At 41.8% G+C, this 27928-nt stretch overlaps 1 protein-coding gene across 3 annotated transcripts in view; it reads left to right on the forward strand.

Annotated features, from left to right (window-relative positions):
• The window catches only part of SEMA5B (semaphorin 5B), a 715815-nt gene that overhangs the window by 647074 nt on the left and 40813 nt on the right, over positions 1-27928 (forward strand). For all 3 annotated transcript variants that reach the window (XM_069224666.1, XM_069224667.1, XM_069224668.1), the window contains 4 exons: positions 315-533; positions 19718-19888; positions 26560-26709; positions 27549-27593. In XM_069224666.1, coding sequence (XP_069080767.1) covers positions 315-533; positions 19718-19888; positions 26560-26709; positions 27549-27593 — 585 coding nt within the window. The remainder of the gene's footprint in view (positions 1-314; positions 534-19717; positions 19889-26559; positions 26710-27548; positions 27594-27928) is intronic.

Genomic DNA, 27928 nt, shown 5'->3' on the forward strand with positions numbered 1-27928 from the left:
GCAGGCAAATAGCAGCGTATTTTTGAAAAAATGCAAATCCACAATGATCTTTAAAAAGTTACTTATAGTCTTTGGTAGACTGGAACTTTTAAATAGGAGTAGTGTGTCTATTTGTGTCGGACAAGACCCCCACTAGATGGGATTACAATAAATCTGTTAACTCAATAATTGATTAAATGTTCAGAATATTTTGATTTTACCCCTCCCTCTCTTCTTAATAGGCACCAATAAGGTGTAGCTTGTTTGTTCCTAATGATGGCAATGAGATGTGTGGCTCCAGTGGTGAATTTCATTGCTTTCTACTGTGTCTCTAGCTCTTGTAGAAGATCTCTTGAGATCTGGGAAGTCCCCAACTCGCATCATCAGGGGTGGCTGGTCTCCATGGGGGGCCTGGTCGTCCTGCTCCAAAGACTGTGAGATGGGGTTTAAAAGCCGGAAGAGAACATGTACAAACCCAGAACCGAAAAATGGTGGCCTGCCCTGTGTAGGGTCAGCTTCGGAATATCAAGATTGTAATTCACAGCCCTGTCCAGGTGAGCGGACTCTACTCTTCTCACAGATTTTGACTGAATCTTGCATTTATCCCTTTCTATGTCTCTTGTACCTGCTTCCTTCTTTCACAAAGCCCATTTATACAGAGTTTGGATGAGTGGAATGTAATTTGAACCAGTTGGCTTGGGATGGAAAAGAATTCACAGCAGACCATAGGAAATCAGGAGTTTAGGGGTCTCATGTATGACAAACACATCTGCAAGGTTAATGGTTGCTTGCACAATAAGCCAAGGATGACACTATGCAGTATGTGATGTGAGTAAGTCATTATGCTGGGTATTGTATTGTATTACATTGTATTGAATTAATATTTATCTGGCACTGTTCAAGTACCTTGCAAAGCCTAAAGCTCTTTCTTTGTAGGCCATTTGCATTATTCATACTCATGCTGAAGGTATGTAGATCCTCCATGTGGAAAGATATGGAATTAAACAAAGCCTTTAGCAAGTGTTTTGTGGCCGTATGTTCACAGAATGTTTGTTCTTCTGTGATTATCCAGACTTGTAAAAGCTACCTTTGCTAGCACTACACAGCTCGGGTCTCATAATACTCACTCATTTAACCCTTTCAGTGTGAGCTGATAAATGGATTGTGCACACAAAGGTTTTAAGGTAGCCGTTTATTACACTTTTACTTCCACACATTCAGTGTAATCACTATACTGTTGGCGTTCATTTATCTGGTGTTGTCACATCATATTAACATGATAAACAGTTGCAAAAGAGCTACATTTGCGTTTTTTTGATGGCATGGATTGCACATAACTGTAAGTGGAGCACACTTGAGAATGATGGCCAATGTCACAATGTTCAAGTTGAGGGAGCACACTGGCAAATGTCTGATTGCCTCGGGCACTCTGAGATCAATAGGATTCGAATATATCCTCTTCATTTTTGTAAGGGTGCAACAAATCAATGTGCATCTTTCCATCCTGAATGAACGAAAGTAAATATTGTAGAGTGTATGTAAACAGAGAGGCATCATAGTGCTGAGATCCAACAGCAAAGGCAAGCCAGACCTATTAGCAGGATGATGGAGTTTTGATAGCAGCCCATAACCTATGCTTCCTGGGCATGTTCATCCTCAGCGCAGGTCCTTACATAGTCCACTATTTTAGTGGTTTCTGCTGAACCTATCACTGACGTGTAATCTTGAACCTACACTACTAATATGTTCTCTCATCAATGGACCTGTACAACCACTGACCTTCTCTCCCGGACCCGGGCTACCCCATCCACCTATACTACATAACGCCATCTTATTGCTCCACTAGAATCAGCCCTTGAGGATCTAGTAACTTCTACTGGTACTGCCAGGCACGTTCTCCCTCATTACCTGTTCCCTAGATTTAGTCACAGGCATACCAGGAGGGATGCAAATGTCCAATTTCAGCTGGTAAACATGCACCTAAATCTGGGGTTTACAGACTAATTCCCAAAATGGGGAATAACACATGGACCCAGAAGTAGCATGTCCAATTCCGCATGATTTTCCCTCTTCTAGGAGAAATTATAGACCAAATCCACACCCATTTTCCACCTGCTTGCAAAACATTCCAAATCAATAAAAACATTAATTCTACCAAAGAGGTATAGGAATTCAATTTAACATTATATTCTATGCGGTTTTATTTTACATCCCTACCGCCATTATCTTCTGTTGGAGAATGTTGTAGTGCCAGTTGTTGACAATACGTAGTGTTGGACTTAATACGAAAGTGTAAGTTACTGCAAAAGTGCAGTTTGTGAACACTGAAAAGTAGTTAATTTACTCAAAAGTGTAAACATACTCTAAGGTGCAGTTTGTGAATCAGGCCCTGAGTTTGGTTGTGCAATCTAATTCCTTTTTCATAACATAGCTTTGAATTGCTAAATCATATAGCAAATATTTTGTGCATCTGTATTTTGTTTCTCAACCATTTCATACCTACTCTGAGTACCTTGGGTAGCTAGCGTGTTAGGAGAATTTATGAGTTTTGTTTTTTTATTTTCCTAACTACAGTCTGTTAGCTTTAGAAAATCGCAAAGGACAATTATTATTTGTACACTAAAATAAATCTTGTGTAGTGGTCATGAAAAGACACGTTATAACAAATAAATAAGAGGCAGACTGTTCTACTTACACCACACTTTTTTTTAATGATGAGGATATACACTCGCTGTTTAAATTTAACCAGGGACCTGGGACCACATTCTTGTCTTATACTTTAACAACAGCTTCCATGGGATGTGTCATTTCTTTAAAGTGGGCCCAGCCTGCTTTAAGAGCTCATTAGAAAGTCATTCTCTGTTCTGGAACAGTCTTTCTGACATCCATGGTGTTACTAACTGAGAGGAACGAACTACACCACATGGGCACATTAGCACTAGGTGTTCCCATGAGCCTTCCGCTCAAGCATTGACCACGCTTTCACCTCGATTATCTACTGAGATGATGCTTAGCCAGAGGCTGTTCACTCATTGTGAAAAGTGGGACTATTTTAGCAAGATCACCAGGCGCAGGGTGATGTAGTTGAATTGTGAGTCTCAAGACACCTTTGAGGAGCTTCAGTGAGAGTAAAGGAAGGATCACAGCAGGAAGAGACAGAAAATTGGAAAACCGTCCTACTTAACTAGTCAGTTGACTCCAAATTTGAGAAAATGTGAAACCTGATTGCTCAATAGGATATACTTTGTTTTAATCTGACACAAACAAATCCAATATTTCTGCTTTATTTTTGTTGCCTGGAAAACTATTCAGAATCTTGCTTTTGAATTGTTTACAAAGGAAATAATGTATGCAATGCACCTAAAATAGAAATGCATCTGCCTTTACCCACTAAATGCCCATTAGCCACAGTGTACATTGCACATACGAAAAAAACCTGTAGCCTGTCCAAGATCTGGGCTGGCAAGGTGAAGTAGTGCCAGTGATCAGGAAGCAGAATGTCAGATGATGGTACAACATGAACCAACCAGAAGGTCGTGAGTAGCAGCTCTGGGAGCTTGAGACGTTTGTCGCCACATAGTTCAGGAAAGGTGAGACAATTTAGGAAAGGAGTAAGAGATTGCTCCTAGTGTCAGCATGATTGGCAAACATTGGGTGGCCTTGGTCTACCATTCTAGCAAGCAATTCCTCAACAGATGCAGAGAGCTCATTGTGCTATTTTGTGAAAAGGGGCAGCCATAAGGAAAAGAATGGTAAAATACTAACTCTATTATAATTGTTGCACAAAATGAGAACACATTTTTGTCTTTTGATTCTTAAAATTGATTTGTTCATGTTTTTAAGTGATACCCTGAGAACATAATGAATTGGCAATTTAAAAAAAGGAAAATGTTAAAATGCATGCTGAAGCATTACAGACGTTGTCACTGACCACCAGCCCACCTACGAATTTACCCATTTATGTTTTTTCTGATAATCTGTCTAGCTAATGAGTGACAGGACATATGTTCTTGAGCTTTGGCCAGTATTCTTTCTGCTCACACGAGTGCAAGGGATTCTGGGCAAGTAAGATAGAATGCCCAAAATTCAATTATTCCTTTTAAATGACTTCATACTTGTGTTGTGACATGTTAAATCCATCAATTTAGCATAAAACAACACCCTTCTTAAATAGAGGTGGGCATTGTTTAAAAAAAAATGTTTTCATTGGTACTGTTTTTTCCAGTATTGTCAGAAAAAAAACATTAGCAGCTCAACAAGACAACAGCAGCACTGAATGTGCAGCGTAACCCTTCCCCCGAAGGGCAACAAAAACCCCCATCGCCTCCCCCCTACAATGCTACTCAAACATATTGGTCCCTACAGTTCATACACACATTTTACATGTCCAATATCAATAGGGTACTTTATCATGTGAAGGCTAATCAACGAGGAGCTGTGATCTGTCCATTGTGCCTGCCGATGATAGTCAAAATCTGGAGCATTAACCATGCTTTCTGTCTGGTAGCGCCCTAGTTGCCCAGTCTACCCCCAGTCTTCCTCTATTACGCATACTGGACTATGTGTAGGAAGGGTACTCATCCCTACATCATTCTAAGTAGAGGTTGGCATATTATACCGTTTACGGTGCATATAGTCCAACAATTTCAGATCCACAATTTCAGATCAAATTTCTGATCCAAAATTTCGGATTTAGCATAATTTCATATACACAAATTTAAGATGCCATAATGTCGAGTACGTAAGTGAATGGGTAAGGTATTAGGCTAGAGTAATATGTGTGTGTGTGTATATATATATATATGTTCGATGGCATGTGTAGCTGCAGATACACATGCTGTGCACATCCCGCCATCTGGTGTTGGGCTCGGAGTGTTACAAGTTGTTTTTCTTCAAAGAAGTCTTTTCGAGTCCCAAGATCGAGGGACTCCTCCCATTTCGGCTCCATTGCGCATGGGCGTCGACTCCATCTTAGATTGTTTTTTTTCCGCCATCGGGTTCGGACGTGTTCCTTTTCGCTCCGTGTTGCGGGTCGGAAAGTTAGTTAGAATCTCGGAAAAATCGTCGGTATTGTTTGCGTTCGGTATCGGGTTAGTTACAACAGATCGACACCGACTTTTGAAGAGCTCCGGTGGCCCTTCGGGGTTTTTTCGATCCCCCGTCGGGGCCTGGTCGGCCCGGCCACGTGTCTCTTCAAGGCTGATGGAACGGACCTCATTCCGCTTCGGCCCAAAATGTCATAACAAGTATCCATATACAGATCAGCATCTGGTCTGTAACTTGTGTCTGTCTCCAGAGCACAAGGAGGATACCTGTGAAGCCTGTCGAGCGTTTCGGTCGAAGAAAACATTAAGAGACCGAAGAGCGAGAAGACTGCAGATGGCGTCGGCGCCGACAGGGCAAGGGCGTTTCGAGGAGGAAGAAGAAACCTTCTCCATCCAGGAATCGGACTCGGACGAGCTCGATCCCGAAGAAACGCCGAAAACCGTGAGTAAGACGTTGAAACATAAAACTCACGAGAAGACAACAAAAGCCCAGGGGACGCCTCCGCCAACAGGCCATGGCTTAACCCGAAAAATAGGTGACCGAGCATCGGCACCGAAAAAGGGCATGCATGTGGCGAAGTCATCCGACTCCGGTCGAGATACCGCCACACAACAATCTCGGGCCCGAGACAGCGGCTCCGAGCAGATTTGGCACCGAGACAGTGGCACCGAAATTGTTCGGCACCGAGACACCACGACGCCGAAAATAAAGAAGGTTTCCTCGGAGCCCAAAAAGGCGACCAAAAAGATTTCGATTCTGAAACATCCAGCTACGGAACCGAAAGCAGGTTCCTACACAGAGGAACAGGGATTGTCCTTCTAGATGCAAGGACATAAGTTCGGAGAGGAACTTGAATCAGTTGAGCCAGACTACACTCAAAGAAGGCTCCACATTCAAAAAGACACAGGGAAAATAAGCACTTTTCCCCCAATTAAGATGAAAAGAAGACTTGCCTTTCAAGAAAAGGACAAGCAGCCACAGGCAAAGGTGGCAAAACAAACAACTCCACCACCATCAATGCACACATCACCGGTAGCCACTCCACCACTGATGCAATCCCCGACTCATACTGCAATGAGTCAAGATGATCCCGATGCATGGGACCTTTATGATGCTCCTGTATCAGATAACAGCCCGGACTGTTACCCTGCGAGGCTGTCGCCACCTGAAGACAGTACATCCTACACGCAGGTGGTCTCAGGGGCAGCTGCTTTTCATAACGTCACCTTGCATTCAGAACCAATTGAGGATGACTTTTTGTTTAATACACTCTCCTCCACTCATAGCCAATACCAAAGCTTACCTATGCTCCCGGGAATGCTAAAGCATTCCAAACAAATATTTCAGGATCCTGTAAAAGGCAGAGCCATAACTCCAAGGGTGGAGAAGAAGTACAAGCCACCGCCAACAGACCCTGTTTATTTACGCAGCAATTAACACCAGACTCTGTGGTTGTTTGGGCAGCTCGCAAGAGAGCAAACTCTCATACCTCGGGAGATGCACCACCTCCAGACAAGGAGGGTCGCAAATTCGATGCTGCGGGTAAAAGGGTTGCAGCACAAGCAGCAAACCAATGGCGTATTGCCAATTCACAAGCACTTTTGGCAAGATACGATAGAGCTCATTGGGACGAAATGCAGCATTTCATAGAACACTTACCCAAAGAGTTCCAGAAAAGGGCACAACAAGTGGTAGAAGAAGGACAAAGTATCTCCAATAATCAGATACGGACAGCAATGGATGCAGCAGATACGGCTGCAAGGACAGTAAATACTGCAATAACGATAAATAAGGAGACACTCATGGTTGCGTACGTCAGGATTCAAGCCGGAAATACAACAAACCGTGCTGAATATGCCCTTTAATGAACAGCAGTTGTTTGGGCCGGAAGTCGACACTGCTATTGAAAAACTCAAAAAAGATACTGATACGGCAAAAGCCATGGGCGCACTCTACTCCCCACAAAGCAGAGGCACATTTCGCAAAACACAATTTAGGGGAGGGTTTCGAGGTCAACCTACAGAGGCCACAACCTCACAAGCAAGGCCCACTTATCAAAGCCAATATCAGCGGGGAAGTTTTTGGGGGCAATATAGAGGGGGACAATTCCAAAAAAATAGAGGGAAGTTCCAAAGCCCCAAAACCCCTCAAAACAAGCAGTGACTTCCAAGTCACAAATCCCCAACACATAACACCTGTGGGGGGAGACTAAGCCAATTTTACAAACATTGGGAGGAGATAACAACAGACACTTGGGTACTGGCAATTATGCAGCATGGTTACTGCATAGAATTTCTCAAATTCCCTTTAAACGTCCCACCGAAAACACACAATATGTCAAAACAACATATAGATCTTCTAGGACTAGAAGTTCAAGCATTGCTACTGAAAGAAGCAATCGAATTAGTACCAAAACACCAGAAAGGAACAGGAGTTTACTCTCTGTACTTTCTCATACCCAAAAAAGACAAGAGTCTGAGACCTATATTAGATCTCAGAACATTAAATACCTACATCAAATCAGATCACTTTCAAATGGTGACACTACAAGACGTAATCCCACTGCTCAAACAACAAGACTACATGACAACACTAGACCTAAAGGATGCATATTTCCATATACTGATACATCCTTCACACAGAAAGTACTTAAGGTTTGTATTCCAAGGGATACATTACCAATTCAAGGTGTTGCCATTCGGAATAACAACTGCGCCAAGAGTTTTTACAAAGTGCCTGGCAGTCGTTGCTGCACATATCAGAAGGCAGCATATACATGTGTTCCCGTACCTAGACGATTGGTTAATCAAAACCAACACGCTAAAAAGGTGTTCACAACACACAAAGTATGTCATAGAAACCCTCCACAAACTAGGTTTCTCAATCAACTACACAAAGTCACACCTTCTGCCGTGTCAAACACAGCAATACTTAGGGGCGACAATCAACACAGCAAAAGGGATTGCCACTCCAAGTCCACAAAGGGTTCAGGCATTTCACAATGTAATACAGGCCATGGATCCAAAACAAAAAATACAAGTCAAAATGGTGATGAAACTCCTAGGCATGATGTCCTCATGCATAGCCATTGTCCCAAACGCAAGGTTGCACATGCGGCCCTTACAACAGTGCCTAGCATCACAGTGGTCACAGGCACAAGGTCAACTTCTAGATCTGGTGTTGGTAAACCGCCAAACATACACCTCGCTTCAATGGTGGAACAGTATAAATTTAAACCAAGGGTGGCCTTTCCAAGACCCAGTGCCACAATATGTAATAACGACAGATGCCTCCATGATAGGGTGGGGAGCACACCTCAATCAATACAGCATCCAAGGACAATGGGACACTCACCAAAAACAGTTTCACATAAATCACTTAGAACTATTGGCAGTATTTCTAGCGCTGAAAGCATTTCAACCCATAATAAGCCACAAACACATTCTTGTCAAAACAGACAACATGACAACTATGTATTACCTAAACAAACAGGGAGGGACACACTCAACACAGTTGTGTCTCCTGGCACAGAGAATATGGCATTGGGCGATTCACAACCACATTAGTCTAATAGCACAATTTATTCCAGGAATTCAGAATCAGTTAGCAGACAATCTCTCTCGGGATCACCAACAGATCCACGAATGGGAGATTCACCCCCAAATACTGAATACTTACTTCCAGAGTTGGGGAACACCACAAATAGATCTATTTGCAACAAAGGAAAACGCAAAATGCCAAAACTTCGCATCCAGGTACCCACAAGATCAGTCTCAGGGCAATGCGTTATGGATGAGTTGGTCAGGGATATTTGCTTACGCTTTTCCCCCTCTCCCACTCCTTCCATATCTAGTCAACAAGTTGAGTCAAAACAAACTCAAACTCATACTAATAGCGCCAACATGGGCAAGACAACCTTGGTACACAACACTACTAGACCTCTCAGTAGTGCCTCATGTCAAACTACCAAACATACCAGATCTGTTAACGCAACACAAACAACAGATCAGACACCCAAATCCAGCATCACTGAATCTAGCAATCTGGCTCCTGAAGTCCTAGAGTTCGGACACTTAGACCTTACACAGGAATGTATGGAGGTCATAAAACAAGCTAGGAAACCTACCACTAGACATTGCTATGCAAATAAGTGGAAAAGATTTGTTTATTACTGCCATAATAATCAAATTCAACCCTTACACGCATCTGCCAAACACATCGTAGGATACTTACTACATTTGCAAAAGTCAAAGCTAGCTTTTTCTTCCATTAAGATACATCTTACAGCAATTTCAGCTTACCTGCAAATTACGCACTCAACTTCTCTATTTAGGATACCAGTCATAAAAGCATTTATGGAAGGCCTAAAGAGAATTATACCACCAAGAACACCACCAGTTCCTTCATGGAACCTCAACATTGTCTTAACACGACTCATGGGTCCACCTTTTGAGCCCATGCACTCTTGTGAAATGCAATACTTAACATGGAAAGTTGCATTTTTAATTGCCATCACATCTTTAATAAGAGTAAGTGAGATTCAAGCATTTACCATACAAGAACCATTTATTCAAATACACAAGCATTAAGTATTTCTACGGACAAATCCTAAATTTTTACCAAAAGTCATATCACCGTTCCACTTAAATCAAACAGTAGAATTACCAGTGTTCTTCCCACAGCCAGACACTGTAGCTGAAAGAGCACTACATACATTAGACATCAAAAGAGCGTTAATGTACTACATTGACAGAACAAAACTAATTCGGAAAACAAAACCATTATTTATTGCTTTCCAAAAACCTCATACAGGAAATCCAATTTCTAAACAAGGCATTGCTAGATGGATAGTTAAGTGCATTCAAACCTGTTATCTTAAAGCAAAAAGAGAACTGCCTATTACACCAAAGGCACACTCAACTAGAAAGAAAGGTGCTACCATGGCCTTTCTAGGAAATATTCCAATGACCGAAATATGTAAGGCAGCTACATGGTCTACGCCTCATACATTTACCCAACACTACTGTGTAGATGTGCTAACGGCACAACAAGCCACAGTATGCCAAGCAGTACTACGAACATTGTTTCAAACAACTTCAACTCCTACAGGCTGAACCACCGCTTTTGGGGAGATAACTGCTTACTAGTCTATGCACAGCATGTGTATCTGCAGCTACACATGCCATCGAACGGAAAATGTCACTTACCCAGTGTACATCTGTTCGTGGCATTAGTCGCTGCAGATTCACATGCGCCCACCCGCCTCCCCGGGAGCCTGTAGCTGTTTAGAAGTTAATCTTGAACATTTGTAAATTTGTAAATATATTACTTTAAACTACATTATGTACATACGTATTCACTCCATTGCATGGGCGCTATTACTAGCATACACAACTCCTACCTCACCCTCTGCGGGGAAAACAATCTAAGATGGAGTCGACGCCCATGCGCAATGGAGCCGAAATGGGAGGAGTCCCTCCATCTCGTGACTCGAAAAGACTTCTTCGAAGAAAAACAACTTGTAACACTCCGAGCCCAACACCAGATGGCGGGATGTGCACAGCATGTGAATCTGAAGCGACTAATGCCACGAACACACACTGGGTAAGTGACATTTTCCATATATATCAAGACTCTATTGAATTAACAGAATATGGGCACTCTGGATTGCAAATGCTCCTGGATCAGTTTATTTAGGCAATAAAGTTGCCCTATGTGTTTCGGCCTTACAGCCTTGCTCCAGGTATTGGTTGAACAGTAGAGTACTCACTAAATAAACACACAGTAGTAGACAGTTGTGGCGATCAGTATTAGTCCCAAATCACACAATCTTAAACGGGCGCCATCTAGGTGTGCCTATGACAATACATCCAAAGTACATCAAAAAATTATTTCATCTGAAGGAGACCCACCTTAAGGATAATCCTGTATAGGGAGAGTATCTCCCAATACTGTGGCCCTGAGTAATAACTGGCGTAAGATAAAATGAGTTGATATTACAAACAATGAGGCTTTGTTGGAAGGGATTTATGGAGCTGTCTATAATGCATTAACATACTGTATAAGCCAGGCTATCATTCCCCTTCAGATATTGGCCACGCTCGTATCCTTGCTTGAGAAATTCAACCTTTTTTTGAGAGGAAGATCCCATATTGTAAATGTGTCTCTAGATCTTATGAATAGTTTGACAAAAAATTTAGATTGGTTAAAATAACTCTGATGGAAGCTCGTAAAAAGCAGCGTGAGTCCAGACATTTTGAAAGCCAGATGAGATTATGTCCAAGCAATTGAATTCAACAAGTCCAAGTGGGAAGTTAAGGTCTGGGAGGATCTGCTGGAAGCTGCAAAGGGTGGGGGGGGGGGATGCGCAGTTGTTCTGACATCTGGTCACCCACAATGGCCAGAAAGATTATGCTTAGCTTGAATGTCATATTTCTGAGGCAGACTGGGTGGGGCTCTTCACGGTCCTCCTCTACGCAGACCCTCTCTCTAAAACACTTCCATCTAACCCAGATACTCTGCCCTCTAGTAGAGCCATATCGGAGAAGGCAGTGTCCTTCACTATTGAAGAATCCTTCAATGCTTTAAAGGGGCTGAAACTTGGGAAAGCCCCTGGGATGGATGGGATCCCTTAGGATATGTTTTGTGCCAAACCTCAGATCTGGGCTTCTTATATTAATGTTCTGATAAATGCAATTGTGGCGGGCATCCCCAAATCGTAATAATACCCATTCATAAAAAGGCCTGAAGGCAAGAACAAGTTGATTATTGACCAATTTTCCTGACAGATAATATACAAAAAATATATACTAAGCACCTTTTGGTAAGACTTTGGAATTGGATCAGATCCAACTAGGCCCTATCTCACCTTCAAGCCGGCTTCATTCACAAAACAAGTACTGTAGACCTGATTTTTCAGATCCTGATCCTAAAATAGAAAATTGTCGACCTGGAACGCCAGGCTCTCTATCGCTTTTGTAGATCTTTGTGCAGCTTTTGACCTTGTTCCAAGGGCAAAGCTTTGGGAGGTCTTAATTAAAATAAGGGTTCCCATAGGGCTTTAGAAGCTGAGTCAGAAGTTGTACACCGATAATTTTGCCAGAGTCAGATGGGGCCCTTTGGGTCGACAACAGAGAATTTTCTAAAAAGATGTGGTGTTCATCAGGGATGCGTCCTTGCTCCACTCTTTTTGTACTATTCGTCAATGAAAGTCTACCTTATTTAATGAATTGTGTAAATGATCCTCCCAAGATAGCTGAGATAGTGGGTGCTAATCAATGAGGAGCTGTTATCTGTCCATTGTGCCTGCGATGACAGCCGAAATCTGGAGCATTGACTATGCTCTCTGTCTGGTAGTGCCTTAGTTGCCCAGTCCACCCCCAACCATGGCTGGTCTTCTTTATTACGCATACTGGACTATGTGTTAGAAGAGTTGTCATACCTATGTGATTCTAAGTAAAGTTTGGCATGTTATACCATATACAGTGCATTTAGTCCATCAATTACAGATCCACAATTTCATATCACATTTCTGATTTAGCATAATTTCAGATCCACTTGCCATAATGTCGAGTAAGTATGTAAATATGTAAGATATTAGGTTAGAGTAATATATATGTTCGATGGCATGTGTAGCTGCAGATACACATGCTGTGCACATCCCGCCATCTAGTGTTGGGCTCGGAGTTTTACAAGTTGTTTTTCTTCGAAGAAGTCTTTTTCGAGTCACGAGATCGAGGAACTCCTCCCCTTTCGCCTCCATTGCGCATGGGCGTCGCCTCCATCTTAGATTGTTTTCTTTCCGCCATCGGGTTCGGACGTGTTCCTTTTCGCTCCGCGTTTCGGTTCAGAAAGTTAGTTAAAATCTCGGAAAATTTGACGGTATTGTTTGCGTTCGGTATCGGGTTAGTTACAACAGATCGACACCGAATTTTGAAGAGCTCCGGTGGCCCTTAGGGGTTTTCGATTCCCCGGCGGGGCCTGGTCGGCCCGACCACGTGCGTCTTCAAGGCTAATGGAACGGACCCCATTCCGCTTCTGCCCCGAGTGTCACAACAAGTATCCTTATACAGATCAGCATCTGGTCTGTAATTTGTGTTTGTCTCCAGAACACAAAGAGGATACCTGTGAGGCCTGTCGAGCGTTTCGGTCGAGGAAGACATTAAGAGACCGAAGAGCAAGAAGACTACAAATGGCGTCGGCGCCGACAGGACAACAACACTTGGAGGAAGAGGAAGAAACATTCTCCATCGCGGATTCGGACTCGGACGAGGTCGATCCCGAACAGACGCCGAAAACCGTGAGTAAGACGTCACAACACAAAACTCACTGAAAAAACGCTAAAGCCCAGGGGACGCCACCGCCAGCAGGCCATGGCTTAACCCGAAAAATAGGTGACCGACCATCGGCACCGAAAAAGGGCACGCATGTGTCGAAGTCATCCGACTCCGGTCAAGATACCGGCACAGAGCAGACTCGACCCCGAGACACCGGGTCAGAGCAATCTCGACACCGAGAGGGCAGCACCGAAATGAGTCGGCATCGAGAGATTAGTACGCCGAAAATCAAAAAAGTGTCTTCGGAGCCGAAAAAGACTGCCGAAAAGGTTTCCATACCGAAACATCCGGCTTCGGAACCGAAATCGAGTTCCTACACCAGAGGAATAGGGCCTGTCCTCACAAATGCAAGGACACAGATTCGGACAGGAACTAGTGGCAGGGGAGCCAGTTTACACTCAAAGAAGGCTCCACATTCAAAAAGACACAGGGAAGATCAGTACTCTCCCTCCAATCCGAATGAAAACAAAACTTGCCTTCCAAGATAAAGACAAGCAGCCACAGGCAAAGGTGGCAAGACAAGTGACTCCGCCACCATCTCCACAACGCTCACCACAACCATCACCGGTAGCCACTCCACCAATGATGCAGTCTCCAACTCATACAGGGATGAGTCAGGATGATCCCGACGCATGGGATCTTTATGATGCGCCTGTATCAGATAACAGTCCCGACTGTTATCCAGCGAGACCGTCACCACCTGAGGACAGCACTGCCTACACACAGGTGGTGTCCAGAGCAGCTGCGTTTCATAATGTCACCCTGCACGCAGAACCTATAGAGGATGACTTTCTCTTTAATACACTGTCGTCCACACATAGCCAGTACCAGAGTCTCCCTATGTTACCAGGAATGCTCAAACACTCCAAACAAGTGTTTCAGGAACCTGTGAAGGGCAGGGCCATTACCCCAAGGGTGGAGAAAAAGTACAAACCGCCACCAACAGACCCTGTGTACATCACGCAGCAATGAACACCCGACTCAGTGGTAGTAGGGGCAGCTCGCAAAAGGGCGAACTCACACACCTCAGGAGATGCCCCACCTCCAGACAAAGAAAGTCGCAAGTTTGTCGCAGCAGGGAAAAGGGTTGAGGCTCATTGGGACAAAATGCAACATTTCATAGAACACCTGCCCAAAGAGTTCCAAAAAAGAGCACAACAAGTGGTGGAGGAAGGCCAGAGTATCTCGAACAATCAGATACGTTCAGCAATGGATGCAGCCGACACAGCTGCTAGGACTGTAAATACAGCAGTGACCATACGGAGGCACGCATGGCTACGAACCTCAGGATTCAAGCCAGAAATACAACAAGCGGTCCTGAATATGCCCTTTAACGGACAGCAGTTGTTTGGGCCGGAGGTGGACACTGCTATTGAAAAACTTAAAAAGGACACAGATACGGCCAAAGCCATGGGCGCACTCTACTCCCCACAGAGCAGAGGCACATTTCGGAAATCACATTTTCGAGGGGCGTTTCGGGGACAGAGCACAGAACCCTCACCCTCACAAACAAGACCCACTTATCAAAGTCAATATCAGCGGGGAGGTTTAAGGGAACAATACAGAGGAGGACAGTTCCCAAAGAGTAGAGGGAAGTTCCAGAGTCCCAAAACGCCACAAAATAAACAGTGACTTCAACGTCACAAATCCCCAACACATAACACCAGTGGGGGGGAGACTAACCAATTTCTACAACAACTGGGAAGAAATAACAACAGACACGTGGGTCCTAGCCATTATCCAACATGGTTATTGCATAGACACGTGGGTCCTAGCCATTATCCAACATGGTTATTGCATAGAATTTCTACAATTCCCTCCAAATGTCCCACCGAAAACACACAACATGTCCAAACAACACATGGATCTCTTACAACTGGAGGTCCAAGCGTTGTTGCAAAAAGATGCAATAGAGCTAGTACCAATTCATCAGAACGGAACAGGAGTTTACTCCCTGTACTTTCTCATACCCAAAAAAGACAAAACTCTTAATCTGTTTGTTTGTTTGTTGCATTCCAAAAACCTCATACAGGGAATCCAATATCCAAACAAGGCATTGCCAGATGGATAGTTAAATGTATTCAAACCTGTTATATAAAAGCAAAAAGAGAACTGCCTATTACACCAAAGGCACACTCAACTAGAAAGAAAGGTGCTACCATGGCCTTTCTAGGAAACATACCAATGACTGAAATCTGTAAGGCAGCCACATGGTCTACGCCTCATACATTTACCAAGCATTACTGCGTGGATGTGTTAACAACACAGCAAGCCACAGTAGGACAAGCAGTATTACGGACTTTATTTCAAACAACTTCAACTCCTACAGGCTAAACCACCGCTTTTGGGGAGAAAACTGCTTACTAGTCTATGCACAGCTTGTGTATCTGCAGCTACACATGCCTTTGAACGGAAAATGTCACTTACCCAGTGTACATCTGTTCGTGGCATGAGACGCTGCAGATTCACATGCGCCCTCCCACCTCCCCGGGAGCCTGTAGCTGTTTTAAGTTGAGAAAAAATTAGACTTCTACATTTGTAAATTTGTAAATATATCACTTTTAAACACATTATGTACATACATATTTACTCCATTGCATGGGCACTAGTACTATATACACAACTCCTACCTCACCCTCTGCGGGGAAAACAATCTAAGATGGAGTCGACGCCCATGCGCAATGGAGCCGAAAGGGGAGGAGTCCCTCTATCTCGTGACTCGAAAAAAACTTCTTCGAAGAAAAACAACTTGTAACACTCCGAGCCCAACACTAGATGGCGGGATGTGCACAGCATGTGAATCTGCAGCGTCTCATGCCACGAACAGATGTACACTGGGTAAGTGACATTTTCCATATATATATATATATATATATATATATATATGTGTGTATCACACTCTATTGAATAAACAGAATATGGGCACTCTGGATTGCAAATGGTTATGGATCAGTTTATTTAGGCAATAAAGTTGCCCTATGCGTTTTGGGCTCATAGCCTTGCTCGGGGTAGTGGTTGAACAGTGGAGCACTCACTAAATAAACACACAGTAGTAGACAGTGATGGCAATCAGTAATAGTCCCAAATCAGACAATGCTAAACGGGTGCCATCTAAGCGTGCCTATGACAATACATCTGAAGTGCATCAAAAAATGATTACATCTGAAGGGGTCCTACCTTAAGGATAATCCTCTATACAGTGCCCCTCAGTAATACACAGGCGTAAGATAAAGTGGATGGATATTACAATTAGACTTCGTTGAAAGGGATTTAAGGAGCTATCTATAATGCATTAACATACTGTATAGACCAGGCTATCATTCCCATTAATATATTGGCCACCCATGTATCCTCGTTTGAGAAATTAAAACCCTTTTTTTGAGAGGAAGATCCCATCTTGTAAATTAGTCTCTAGATCTAATGAATGGTTTGACAAAAAATGTAGATTAGCCAAAACAGCTCTGATGGAAGCCCTAAAAAGCAACGTGAGGCCAGACGTTTTAAAAGCCAGATGGGATTATGACAAAGCAATCAAATTCAGCAAGTCCAAGTCGGAAGTTAAGGTCTGGGAAGATCCACTGGAATCTGCAAAAGGGAGGGGTAGGATGCAAGATAGTTCTAACATCTGGTCACCCACAATGGCCACAAAGATTATGCTTATCCCAAAGTCACATTTCTGAAGCAGACTGGGTGGGGCACTTCACGGTTCTCTACACAGAGCCTCCCTCCAAAACACTTTCATCTAACCCAGATACTCCCCCCCTCTAGTAGAGCCGTATCGGAGAAGGCAGTGTCCTTCACTATTGAAGAATCCTTCAAAGCTTTAAAGGGGCTGAAACTGGGCAAAGTTCCTGGGCTGGATTGGATCTGTGCCAAACCTCAGATCTGAGGCTCCTTATAATAATGTTCTGATTAATGTAATTGCGACGGGCGGCCCCAAATCATGGACAGGGCCGAAATAATACCCTTTCATAAAAAGGGCTCAAGGCAAGAACCAGGTAATATCACCCCATTTCCCTGATAGATAATATACACAAAAATACATAGTAAGCACTTTTTAGTAAAACTTTGGATTGGATCAGATCTAACAAGTCCCTATCTCACCTTCAAGCCAGCTTTTGAAGCTGATTCAGAATTTGTATACCAAGGGGTGGTGTATATCAAGGGTGCTTCCTTGCTCCCTCTCTATATTTACTATTCCTCAGTGAAAGCATACCTTATTTAATGAATTGGGGAAATGATGCTCCCAAGATAGCTGGCTCCAAAGAACTGTGTCTGCTATTCACAGATGACATACTTTTATATATTTATAAATAAATATTCACGGATGCACTTTTTCATCTATTCACTTTTGCACTGCGCTGTTACTTCATAGGAGCACCTTAATTTAGGAATGTTATATTTACCTTGGACAACATCAGTGGAATCTGTTTTTAATGTGTACTTTTGCTAATAAGAAAGGATTCATATATACCTAAAAAAAAAAAAAAAATGTTTAGAGGAATTAACAAAGAAATTAAAGACAAAATGTGGTTATACAAGTAGTTTGGATGTACTCTACATTTTGGGTGGGTGAATCTTTGCCTTGGAAGTCAAGGCTGACACTTCGCCCACAGGAACCGTTTGTTTGTTTCTAAATCGTTTGACCCTGGTCCACAGGTTACAGGGTTGCCCCTTATTGGTTTACATATCTTATTCTGGGCATGGTTATGGTCATTTGAGCAACTTGTCCCTTATAAAGAGTGCCTCACCAAAATTTAGCCCACCAACTGGCCCTTAGGATCCCGTGGATAGCCCATGTTAAATCACGGTTGATTAAACTAGGATTGTCTGAATTCCAGCTTTATCCCACTTCAATGACCATCAGTTCCCATGGTCTTATCAAATATCATTATTGGAATGCTGTTCTGGGCCTTACAATTTGTGCTGTTTCCTTGAGTAGCCTAACAGACCAGTATTTGTCTTTTAAATGTGGTTCTTTTTTTGAGATTTTTCTGGACTATCTGAGTATGCCAAAGTTAAGGTCTCTTTACAACAAATTTAGATTGGGGATCTTACATAATGTCTTGTTCACTGCCCCCTAGATGAATAATGTTAACTCCTCCAATCTCTGCCCCATGAGTTGTCTGACAGTAGAGGACAGCAAGCACCTCTGGTTCTTCTATGGTTCAAACAGCATGCTCGTTGAATCATTCCTTTGTGCCACCTCTTGGGGCTTGATGAAAGGCATATCGCCTTCAGACTAAGGAGGTCAGATACTAGGAGCAGTGTCGTTTACTCTGTTGCCCGTTACTTAAACTCTTTGTGGAATCTCAGGAAAAGAGGTAATACGTCTCCAGCGCACCATACACTTTAACTCTAATTGGGGTAATGACTCTGTTCAATGATGTTAAGGAATGTTTCTGAAAAATTATTTCATTTTAATGTCTTTATCTAATTGAATTTATTTTGCTTTGTTATGTTTCATATTGATGTTTTTATGTTCGGTTTTATGTTTTTTTAATAACCGCAATAAAGATAATGATAATGGTGATGATTTCATCTTTATACGAACATGTTGAACATAATGCATGTATAGGCAAAATGATAAATTAAGGTGTTTAGTGTTATTTGTAAAAAAAGAAAATACAATTAAATAAACAAAATGAAAACAAATACATTTTTTATGTATAGTATTTTATGTATTGGTATTGCTCTTACAATACAAAATAAATTGAGTTCAGGATGACACTTTCAAGTATGTTTCATGGTAATGGTACTCAGTGGCACATAAAAAAAACATGTAAAACGTAATAAAATTATTTGTGCTTAAAGATATAAAAAAGTTCCCAGTGGCTATCCGGAAATCAGGGTGACAGTGACTCTGAAATGGGGGCCCAGGAGTATATTGGAATTACAAATTGATATTGGAGAAGGTAGATCTCTCCCCTTGCTACGGGATGTCCTAGATCAAGGGAAGAAGGTCCTCATCATTGGCACTGCGTTCTGTATGTAAATTATATATGTTATATACACATACTCATATTTTTTTTTTAAGTGTCTTATGGAGTGTTCACTCCCTTGAAAACATACACAGTAACAACTATATAAAATGTAGAGTTGATACTATAATAACATGGAGTTACTACTACCACTGATACATTAATTAAGTTAAATGTTTCCAATAGTAAAAGTTAGAGAGTACCTGTGGCCCAGGAGCCATGACAAGAACCAATAAGTAAACAAATATTCTTTGCTTACGACATATAAACATCAAGTAATATACTCTTTCCCAGCAACATTGAACATGATCTCTGTAGAAGACCCTCGTATGGAGTTGAACATTTGTCCCTGTTTTTGAAATTATTGCTTTTCAGTTAAAGGATCCTGGTCTTGCTGGTCTTCGTGGTCTCAATGTTCAACCACCTGTGGCGGAGGACACTATCAACGTACCCGGACCTGTACCAACCCAGCACCATCCAATGGGGGAGACATCTGCATCGGGCTGCATACTGAAGAAGCTCTCTGTAACACGTACCCGTGTGAAGGTACAGACTGCAGTTTCATTTAACTCCCATTCTAGCACTGTATGACCCTGAAACTATGTGACAAGTGATAGACTGTTAACAAGATTGTGTGCAGTGACCGGGTCTTATCTTTGGTAATGGAAATGAGAAGAAGAGTTGTCGGTACAGAATCTTGCTACCAGTTAATACCGTTCAAGCAGTTGAAAAGGAATAGGATTTTGGTTATCATGTAGAGGCTCCTGGTCCATAAGAAAAGACAGACAGCTCTGTCAGTGCCTGCACGCTTTTGAGAATCAATTTGTTGCCCTTGGATTTGTAACTTGTACATTTAGTGAATGTTTTTATCTGATGCAAAGCTGCAGTAGAGATGTCTATATACTAATTCAAAAAATTTAACAGAGTTGAAAACATGTTCATGCATTTATAGTGCTTGAAATTTATATTTCATCACCAACATTAGTCTGAATAGCATTTTACAGTGAACAACTTTGTAAATACAAAACAAAATAAATACAATAATTAAGAATCTGTCTCAGTAAAACAATAGAAGGACAATAACACAATAACAATAAACCTGCAGTTGGAAAACAAAGGGCCTAATTTAGAGTTTGACTGAACAAAAGTGACGGATGTCCTGTCTTCCTTATTACACGTGCCATAATATTTAACGTACTTGACTACAGTGGACAGGATACCCGTATGTTTGTGTGTCCGCCAAACTCTTAATTGGGCCCTTAATGCCTTTACCACCCAGTCTCATGGATGGATTTCTTGTGTTGGAAAGTATGGGTTTTTCAAAAAGTCACCTGATTTGCAAATTCTTTGTCAGCAGGAGGCCAAATCATCGCAACATTTCCAATACCAAAAACCGAATGGCAGCAGCCACCTCCAATTTATCCACTCTAACATAATACATGTTTCCAACTTTACCTCTGCCATGGAATAATTCAGAAAGGTTCATTTACACACAATATAATACACACAGTCTAATCAATCAACCATTTGGCAATCTGGTATGACATTATACATCTCTCTGAACTCCAGCTCCTCTTGTTATAAAGCAAAAGATCTAATATTTTGTTTCAGACCTCATAGTGCAAGAGTTTTAAAAACAAAAGGACCATCATTATGTAAATGAATGTTGACCTCTGTGGAACAAACTACACTGACTTTGTTGAAGTATACAGCTGTGGTGCAAAAGTGGATGTGCCCAGCATGCAGAATTTCTAGAGATCCAGCATTATACAAATCCCATGGCACCATAGAACATGTTAACGAGTTGAGTCGGTTTCCAGGATTTAAGATCCCTCTAGACTGTTACTATCCTTTTCTGTTAACCGCCACTGCCACACCCACCAGTTGAAACACTTGTTCACCACATCTGCAAAGAGGCCAAGAATTGACCCATCAGTCACTTTGATCTACCGTCTTACCCACCTCAGGTGGTCCACTAAGGAAGACAACTGTTGGAACCAGTAGGCCTGAGACACAGATGGCTCTCACACGTAATCACATTTTGTGATCCTAGAAAAAAATCTTTCATTTTGCTTTATATCCCTTTTCGGTGTAAATATTAAGAACCTGTAAATAGGTTTACAGGCCCAAGGGACAAGTAATTTCACCCTTATTATGAGACAGTGAGGTATCATGCAGGAACTCTATTCAGGTACACACCCTTTTTACATCTTTGATTAAACCCAGAGGGTTACATGCATACAAGAGAGCCCTTATAGTTGTTTCGACTAGTTAGTCATTGTTAAAATATCTCTTTTCCATATCAATGACACTCAGGTTTTGCCCCCTACAGTCACTGATTTCTACATCTTTGGATATAGATCTGTCTAGTGACTAATAACTGTCAGTGCTCTTCTTGAATATGCAAATGATGGAGAATGTAATAGCACAATGGTAGTTAGGTATTGTGTGGAAATAATCATTCTAATGAACATCAAGCTTCAGTTGTACTGACCAAATATGGAGTACTTGGTCGGTACTTGAATTGACTACGTGGATCGTGAACCTAAAATCATTCTGTCAGGTTGATATCTGAGACAAGTTGCATTGATGCTTTTTAGATTTTACCATAGATGGCAACTGTCTCTCTGAACTTGTGAGAACACTTGTATCCAGGGTATCATGTGTATTCAATAACTAAATTGTTGCTCAGACAGTCCTTTTGCAAAATCAGCTAAACATGTTCATCATCCAAGTTGTTACCAAAATAACTGGAAACAGATAGGGGTATCAGCACACTAAATATTTGCTGTATTCCAACTGCTCTGAAAATTAAGTGCTAGTCATTACATTTTTTGTGTAAGATAGACACATCAAGGATGTTATGTAGTTTTATATAATCTTCTGTTTTAAGCAACTAGATTTTAATAAATTAAACTGTTCTCCATTTAGACACATCGCCAGTTACAATCCCGTGTGTCAGAACAACTTCAAATACTCCAAACCTGACTGTGTTTCCCTCGTTGTGGAGGCCAGTCTCATTCCTTGTCCTTACAACCTTTAGTTGTGCATTTTGACAACGTACCGCTGTCTGCTGCTCAAGAGCTTGAACATACTAAGAAATATATCCCTAACATTGAATACTAGTGTTCGAAACTGACAACCGTTTATCAAGTAAGGACAGAGGTTTGAAAGCAAAAATACAAAAGTGCCAAACCATTGCAAAATCGTGCCGCCCATCAACGAATCCCTTCCTCCCAAAGAACTTCTTCCTTTTCTTTGCTGCTGTCTACAACTTCTGACAGATCCCTCCACCTTCCCCTCTATTATCAAGAAAATATTCAAAGTTGAGTTTTTATGTTCACCATGATCAGCTTCCTAGTCTGTGCTAAGAGTGCATGTCTTCTTGACTACAGCTAAAAAGGGTGTAATTGTTCATCACCACCACCAGGGAAGCTGGATCTTGGAGGTCTACTGTGATTTTCAGCTTTTGAAAGTGGTTGCCAAGTGAAGCCAATATTGCTGAGCTGGCACTATGGTGGTCCAAGTCTTTTTTGACAGACAAAGCCTAATGTGTCAAACTGGGTCCATTTATGTTGGTAGAGGTTATGGTGGGATGTAGCGTCCCACATGGATCCCCACCTTTACTTTCCAATATCTCAAAGCCATAAGTATGTGGTGCCACTCCTGTGCAGAAGAACCTCAAATGTTCATGAGTGTGAAAGAACCGGATTCTGCTGATTAGTGCCTTAGGTTCGTGATTAGAAGAGGCGGCCTTCTAAATGAGCAATAGTGGCCCTGAGCTCAATGAAGCAACAAGCACTGCAGAGCCAGTGGGTCTGGCGTTGGCTGCCAGTCTTTTGGCAGTGTAAATGCGTATTTTGTTTTGTCTTTGATTTTGCAAACCTTTAATTTTGAGGAAGCTGTTGGGCCCTTGTGAATCTGAAAACAATTAGCTAAAATATTTTTGGGCTAAAAAAGCACACATTTCAGTAGTGCTCCCTGATACTTGAGAGAACTACTTTGTGTGTGGATGTGCTCTTTGTGAAAGAGCAGACTGTCACCACTAAGTAACGTTAGCGAGTGGCTTAAGTCAGCTGACCCGTTGACCTAAGCTGAAGTTGGTGGAAGTATAATGTGAATGACACAATAAGAGACTAATGGAAAGCACCTATAAGTATATAATACATACATTGTTAGGAAAATAAAAAAGGTCTTGACCTTCATCGGGACTAAAAACTGAGGTACTTCTTATTAGTGGTCACCTTAAATCTAGGCACATAAGAACAATCCTGATCTGTTTGGTTTACCTCTTTATTCCTATGAAACACCATAGAGTGTTGTTGGAGAGCTTATAAATTCCAAACATGGCGACATTAATTATTTAATGAAAGGCTTTCCAATACTACAAGATGTTCACAATGCAGCAGAGCATCTGATTCTAAATGTCATAGGACTGAAAGTATCTCAGAAAGTATTACCTCTCCGCATTGGCTTCTGGTTGCAAAATAGATCCTGGTAAAATGGCATGCTTAATCTTGAAACACCGCAGTAATCTGGCTCTTTTCTGCCTCCCGGAGAAGGGTAGCAGACATTGTCCCTTTTGTCTCTTGGATCAGTAGTTTAGCACTTGTAATTAAGCAAAGAGCTCGGTTTAGTTGCAAAGGTGATCACAGATTTTCCGTAATTGATTCATTAATGTGGAAACGAGGCCCTTCTGTCTGGAAAACAAATCAGACCTATCATTATAAGTGTCTAAGTGTCACGAAAGATGTGAATTCTATCACTTTTGCAAGTATGACTTAGTTCAGTATGCAGATGTCCTTAGTGGGCATTGTGACTCTTATTATGTTCAGGTACATTTTTTGTAATGTGAACCAAATAAATATATGTTATAAAAAAAAGCAGCCTAAGGACTGCATAAGTGGGCGTGTTCCCGCTACTTCTGCATGTCGGCAGCGCCAGTTCAAAACTCTACCCAACACTACAGGTGGAGGGAGCGGATGATTTGCTTGAATTTTTGCAATTTTTTTTTACTGTTTCTGCTTCCTCGTTTGGTACATTTCAGCCTTCAGTAGGTCAAGGCTGTAATATTCTCTGACTGCACTGTGGTGGTTTTAGACATTAAGCTTTAAACTTTTTAACTGGTGGCAATATCATGATTTGCTCTATATATTTTGAAAAAAAAGACAGTCTTTGCACCTTGGTTTTAATATGCCATGACTTTAGTGTCACTCTTCTTGAAGCTCATCAGAAATGAAAACGTTCTTAGTCCTCTACAGTGCTCATCATTAGATATCAGCTCCAAAATATCTTTACATTTTGCAGCCGCCATTAAAAAAATCAAATTTTAAGTGTTTAATGTAAAATAAAATGACTACAACCTCTGAATTTAATCATAGGTGACTAAAGTCATGCCCATTTGACGCTGATGCAGGACAAACATTGATAAAAACAACAAGAATGAACAAGCACTTGAAACAAAAATCGCTGCAATGCCCAAAATGGAATATAAAACTAATAAAGATAGTTGCTAAAGCTGTGTACTAGAGATTTAGAACTGTATATTATATAGTGAATATGCTACTACAGAAATGCACATTGGAGGCGCACGCCTATAAAATATGTATTTACTGCTAATGTAAAGGTGAAGTTATCACCTTTCCTTGTCTGATTTCATAGCCAGGTAAATATAGCAAAAGGTAGAAAAATAGATGTGCAGCGTCATAATTTCAAACTCGTAAATAGATGCCAATGCTTAATATTTCAGCCCGGTAAATTGATATTGTGTTGTATCGTATAGTGCTTCTACCCATGAGATGGCTGCAAAGCGCTTTTATTGTCAGTTGGTAGGACTGATAGGAAGGGTTTTTTGGGGGAATGCGTCATGTGAGAGGAGACGGGTAAGGTGTGAAAGGTTCAGAGATGTGCTCCAAACATGGAGCAGCTTGTGTTGCAGTGATTAAGCAAGTAATGTTGCAGAGTGAGTCAGGATAGATACCTACTTTCGAACTTATTAGCACAGATCATAGAGTCAAGTGACCTTAGTCTAGGGAAAAAGCTATGGCCCAAATTTAAGAAGGGGCCTAGCACCACATTAGCGTAGGTTTTGTGATGCTAGTGTGGCATTAGATTGGCAAAAAGGCCACACCAACTTTACTACGTGGTGCAATGCATACATTGCACCATTGTGTAAACCCTTGCGCCACATTATGCCTGTGCCAGGCATAATGTATGCAAGAGGGGCGTTCCTCTGTTAGGACACCCAGAAAAGTGGTGCAGTGGAATCCATGAGATTCCACTGCGCCATTTTTAGCGTCTGCAGGTGTTAAATTGAGGCACAGGATTGTTTATAAAGGGACTTTATGTACTTTGCAGGATTAGCTCCAAAATGTTTGGCGCTAATCCTGCATAGTACCAAAATAGCAACAGAAATGATGACACTATTGAGCTTAACGTATGCCATGGTGCGCGGTATCATTAATAGAGCATTAGAAGGGTGCAAGAAAAGTAGCGCTTAGTTACATGAAGCGCTACTTTTCTTAAATTGGGGCTGGAAATGTAGATGGTTGTCAGTAATCTTTATTCGGGTAGGTGGTGAGTTTCAAAATTTGGCTGGCTGGATAAAGAAAGAGGCTCCACGCGTTGGTGTTTTCTTGAATGAGGGCACAAAGAGTAAACTTACACATCATCGTTTTAAATAGCAATAGGTTACTCTGCCTTATGTAATTCCAATATTGATAAAATAATCATTATTCAATTGAACATGCATTATTAAACACGTTAAGATAAAACGTACTTAGTGGTGAGCTCTAAAACCAGTGTTTACTATACAATTTAACATCTTGTTGGCCATGGGGAGTGGGAATACAGGTGGACCCTGGTAGCTACATGTAGTATTTTGATGTACACAGGTGACTTCCTACGATCAATACAGAGAAACGTGTTTTACGAGTTATGGAAAATCAGGAGGCAGTACTTACTTCATAGCGCCTTGAATTATGTAGCTCAATTCAGAAAGAGCCTATAACGTACGATGTTTTAATGCCTAAAAATGGGAACGTATCATCCCCTTTGAGAACTTCAATTTTAGTGTTTGCTCACTGTATGTCGATTGTCATTCCTCTCATCAAAAAATCCATGAGAAAATATGAACTGTAAGGCCACCTTGTATTGTGTTGCATTGTCAGCATGTGTAGGTGTTTCCATGTCCTGAGTCCTCTCGGTTCTTTTACCAGGTGGTTGGGCGGCGTGGTCGGAATGGACACTGTGCAACGAGGAAGGGATCCAGTACCGAAGCCGCTACTGTGAATTCCACAATCCTGGCCCCTCCCAGTGCAACGGAAACAGTACCCAGTACCGAGAGTGCCTGTACAATGAAATTCCTGGTATGTACATCCCGGGCTCGGCAGGCCCGCAAACCCTGGAAGAATTATGGAAAGCAAAATTTAATTTTTGAATGCATGCTAATCCATTTTTTTTTCTTGCCAATAAACTTCTTACAAGTGTTCAAAAAGTGCAGTAAAGAACACTGCAGCTCACCACCGCCTTGGCACTTTGCACTATTCGACAACTTCATACAATACGATTTCTCTGGGATATGTTTTGGGGAAGTGCACTGTAATTATGACGTTGAAATGCTGTACCAGTTTAATCAGCAAAAACAATACATTAAAGAAAAGGTACATCGTTAAAACGTCATTTCCCTCCCTTTCAGAGAAAAAAAACACATTTCCTGCTGCTTGCTGATAAGGGGCAGAATTTGTATTTCACTATTTACTCACCGTTTCACATTTTTCATTCATCTCACCAAAAAATGCATGAGAAAATATGCACTCTTAGCTACTAACTGCACACCAAACGGCGCCTTGTTGCAGCGGTGCATCGAGAAATTCCAACCGCTAGTCAAGTCGGAAGGAAAACCCGCTGGTATGGAGATGGTCACTTTGCCACACTCATCCTTTTTGTGACATGATTTTGCGCAACCTAATACAAAGCTGCCATGATCGTACAACAATAGCATTCTAAAGGGGGCGGTGTATCAGAGGCGTTGTCTTTGTAATACTACACAATAGAGCGGGTGGTGCGTCCCCGTTTTTATTTTTACTTCCTGTGTTACTAATGTTGCCTTATATTTCACAGCGAAATATAAAATTACATCAAAATATTATGACTGAAAAAGTGGCTTCTCAGAGGAATAATTTTATTTTTTCCCTCCTGTGCTCAGTGATCTTACCGGCATCCAGCATTGATGAAAGCCTGCACTGCGGAGGTAAAGTGAACTACGTCTTGTTTTTTTAATCTCCCTCTTTATGAATCTGCCTCTGATTTAATTCAAGACACCTCCGGCGACATGCATTAATCTGCAGCTCCCCATGCGGCGGCAGCTCCCAGCCCAGGGAGTCTAATTGTCTGGCCAGATTGCCAGGATGTCATATTACCTGATTCTCAATGTCAAAAAAAGAGATCTGATTGCCCCACGCCAGCTCTTCCTCCCCGCCCCCAGCTTCAGCCGTGATTCCAAGGGACACTTTCTGCTGAACTGTCTCGCAGAAGTATCGATGCTCCGGCTAAATGTTTTTTTCATTTGATGATTGAAAACTGAGC

Source organism: Pleurodeles waltl, chromosome 3_1, assembly GCF_031143425.1.
Source record: "Pleurodeles waltl isolate 20211129_DDA chromosome 3_1, aPleWal1.hap1.20221129, whole genome shotgun sequence".
NCBI classification, from domain to species: Eukaryota; Metazoa; Chordata; class Amphibia; order Caudata; family Salamandridae; genus Pleurodeles; species Pleurodeles waltl.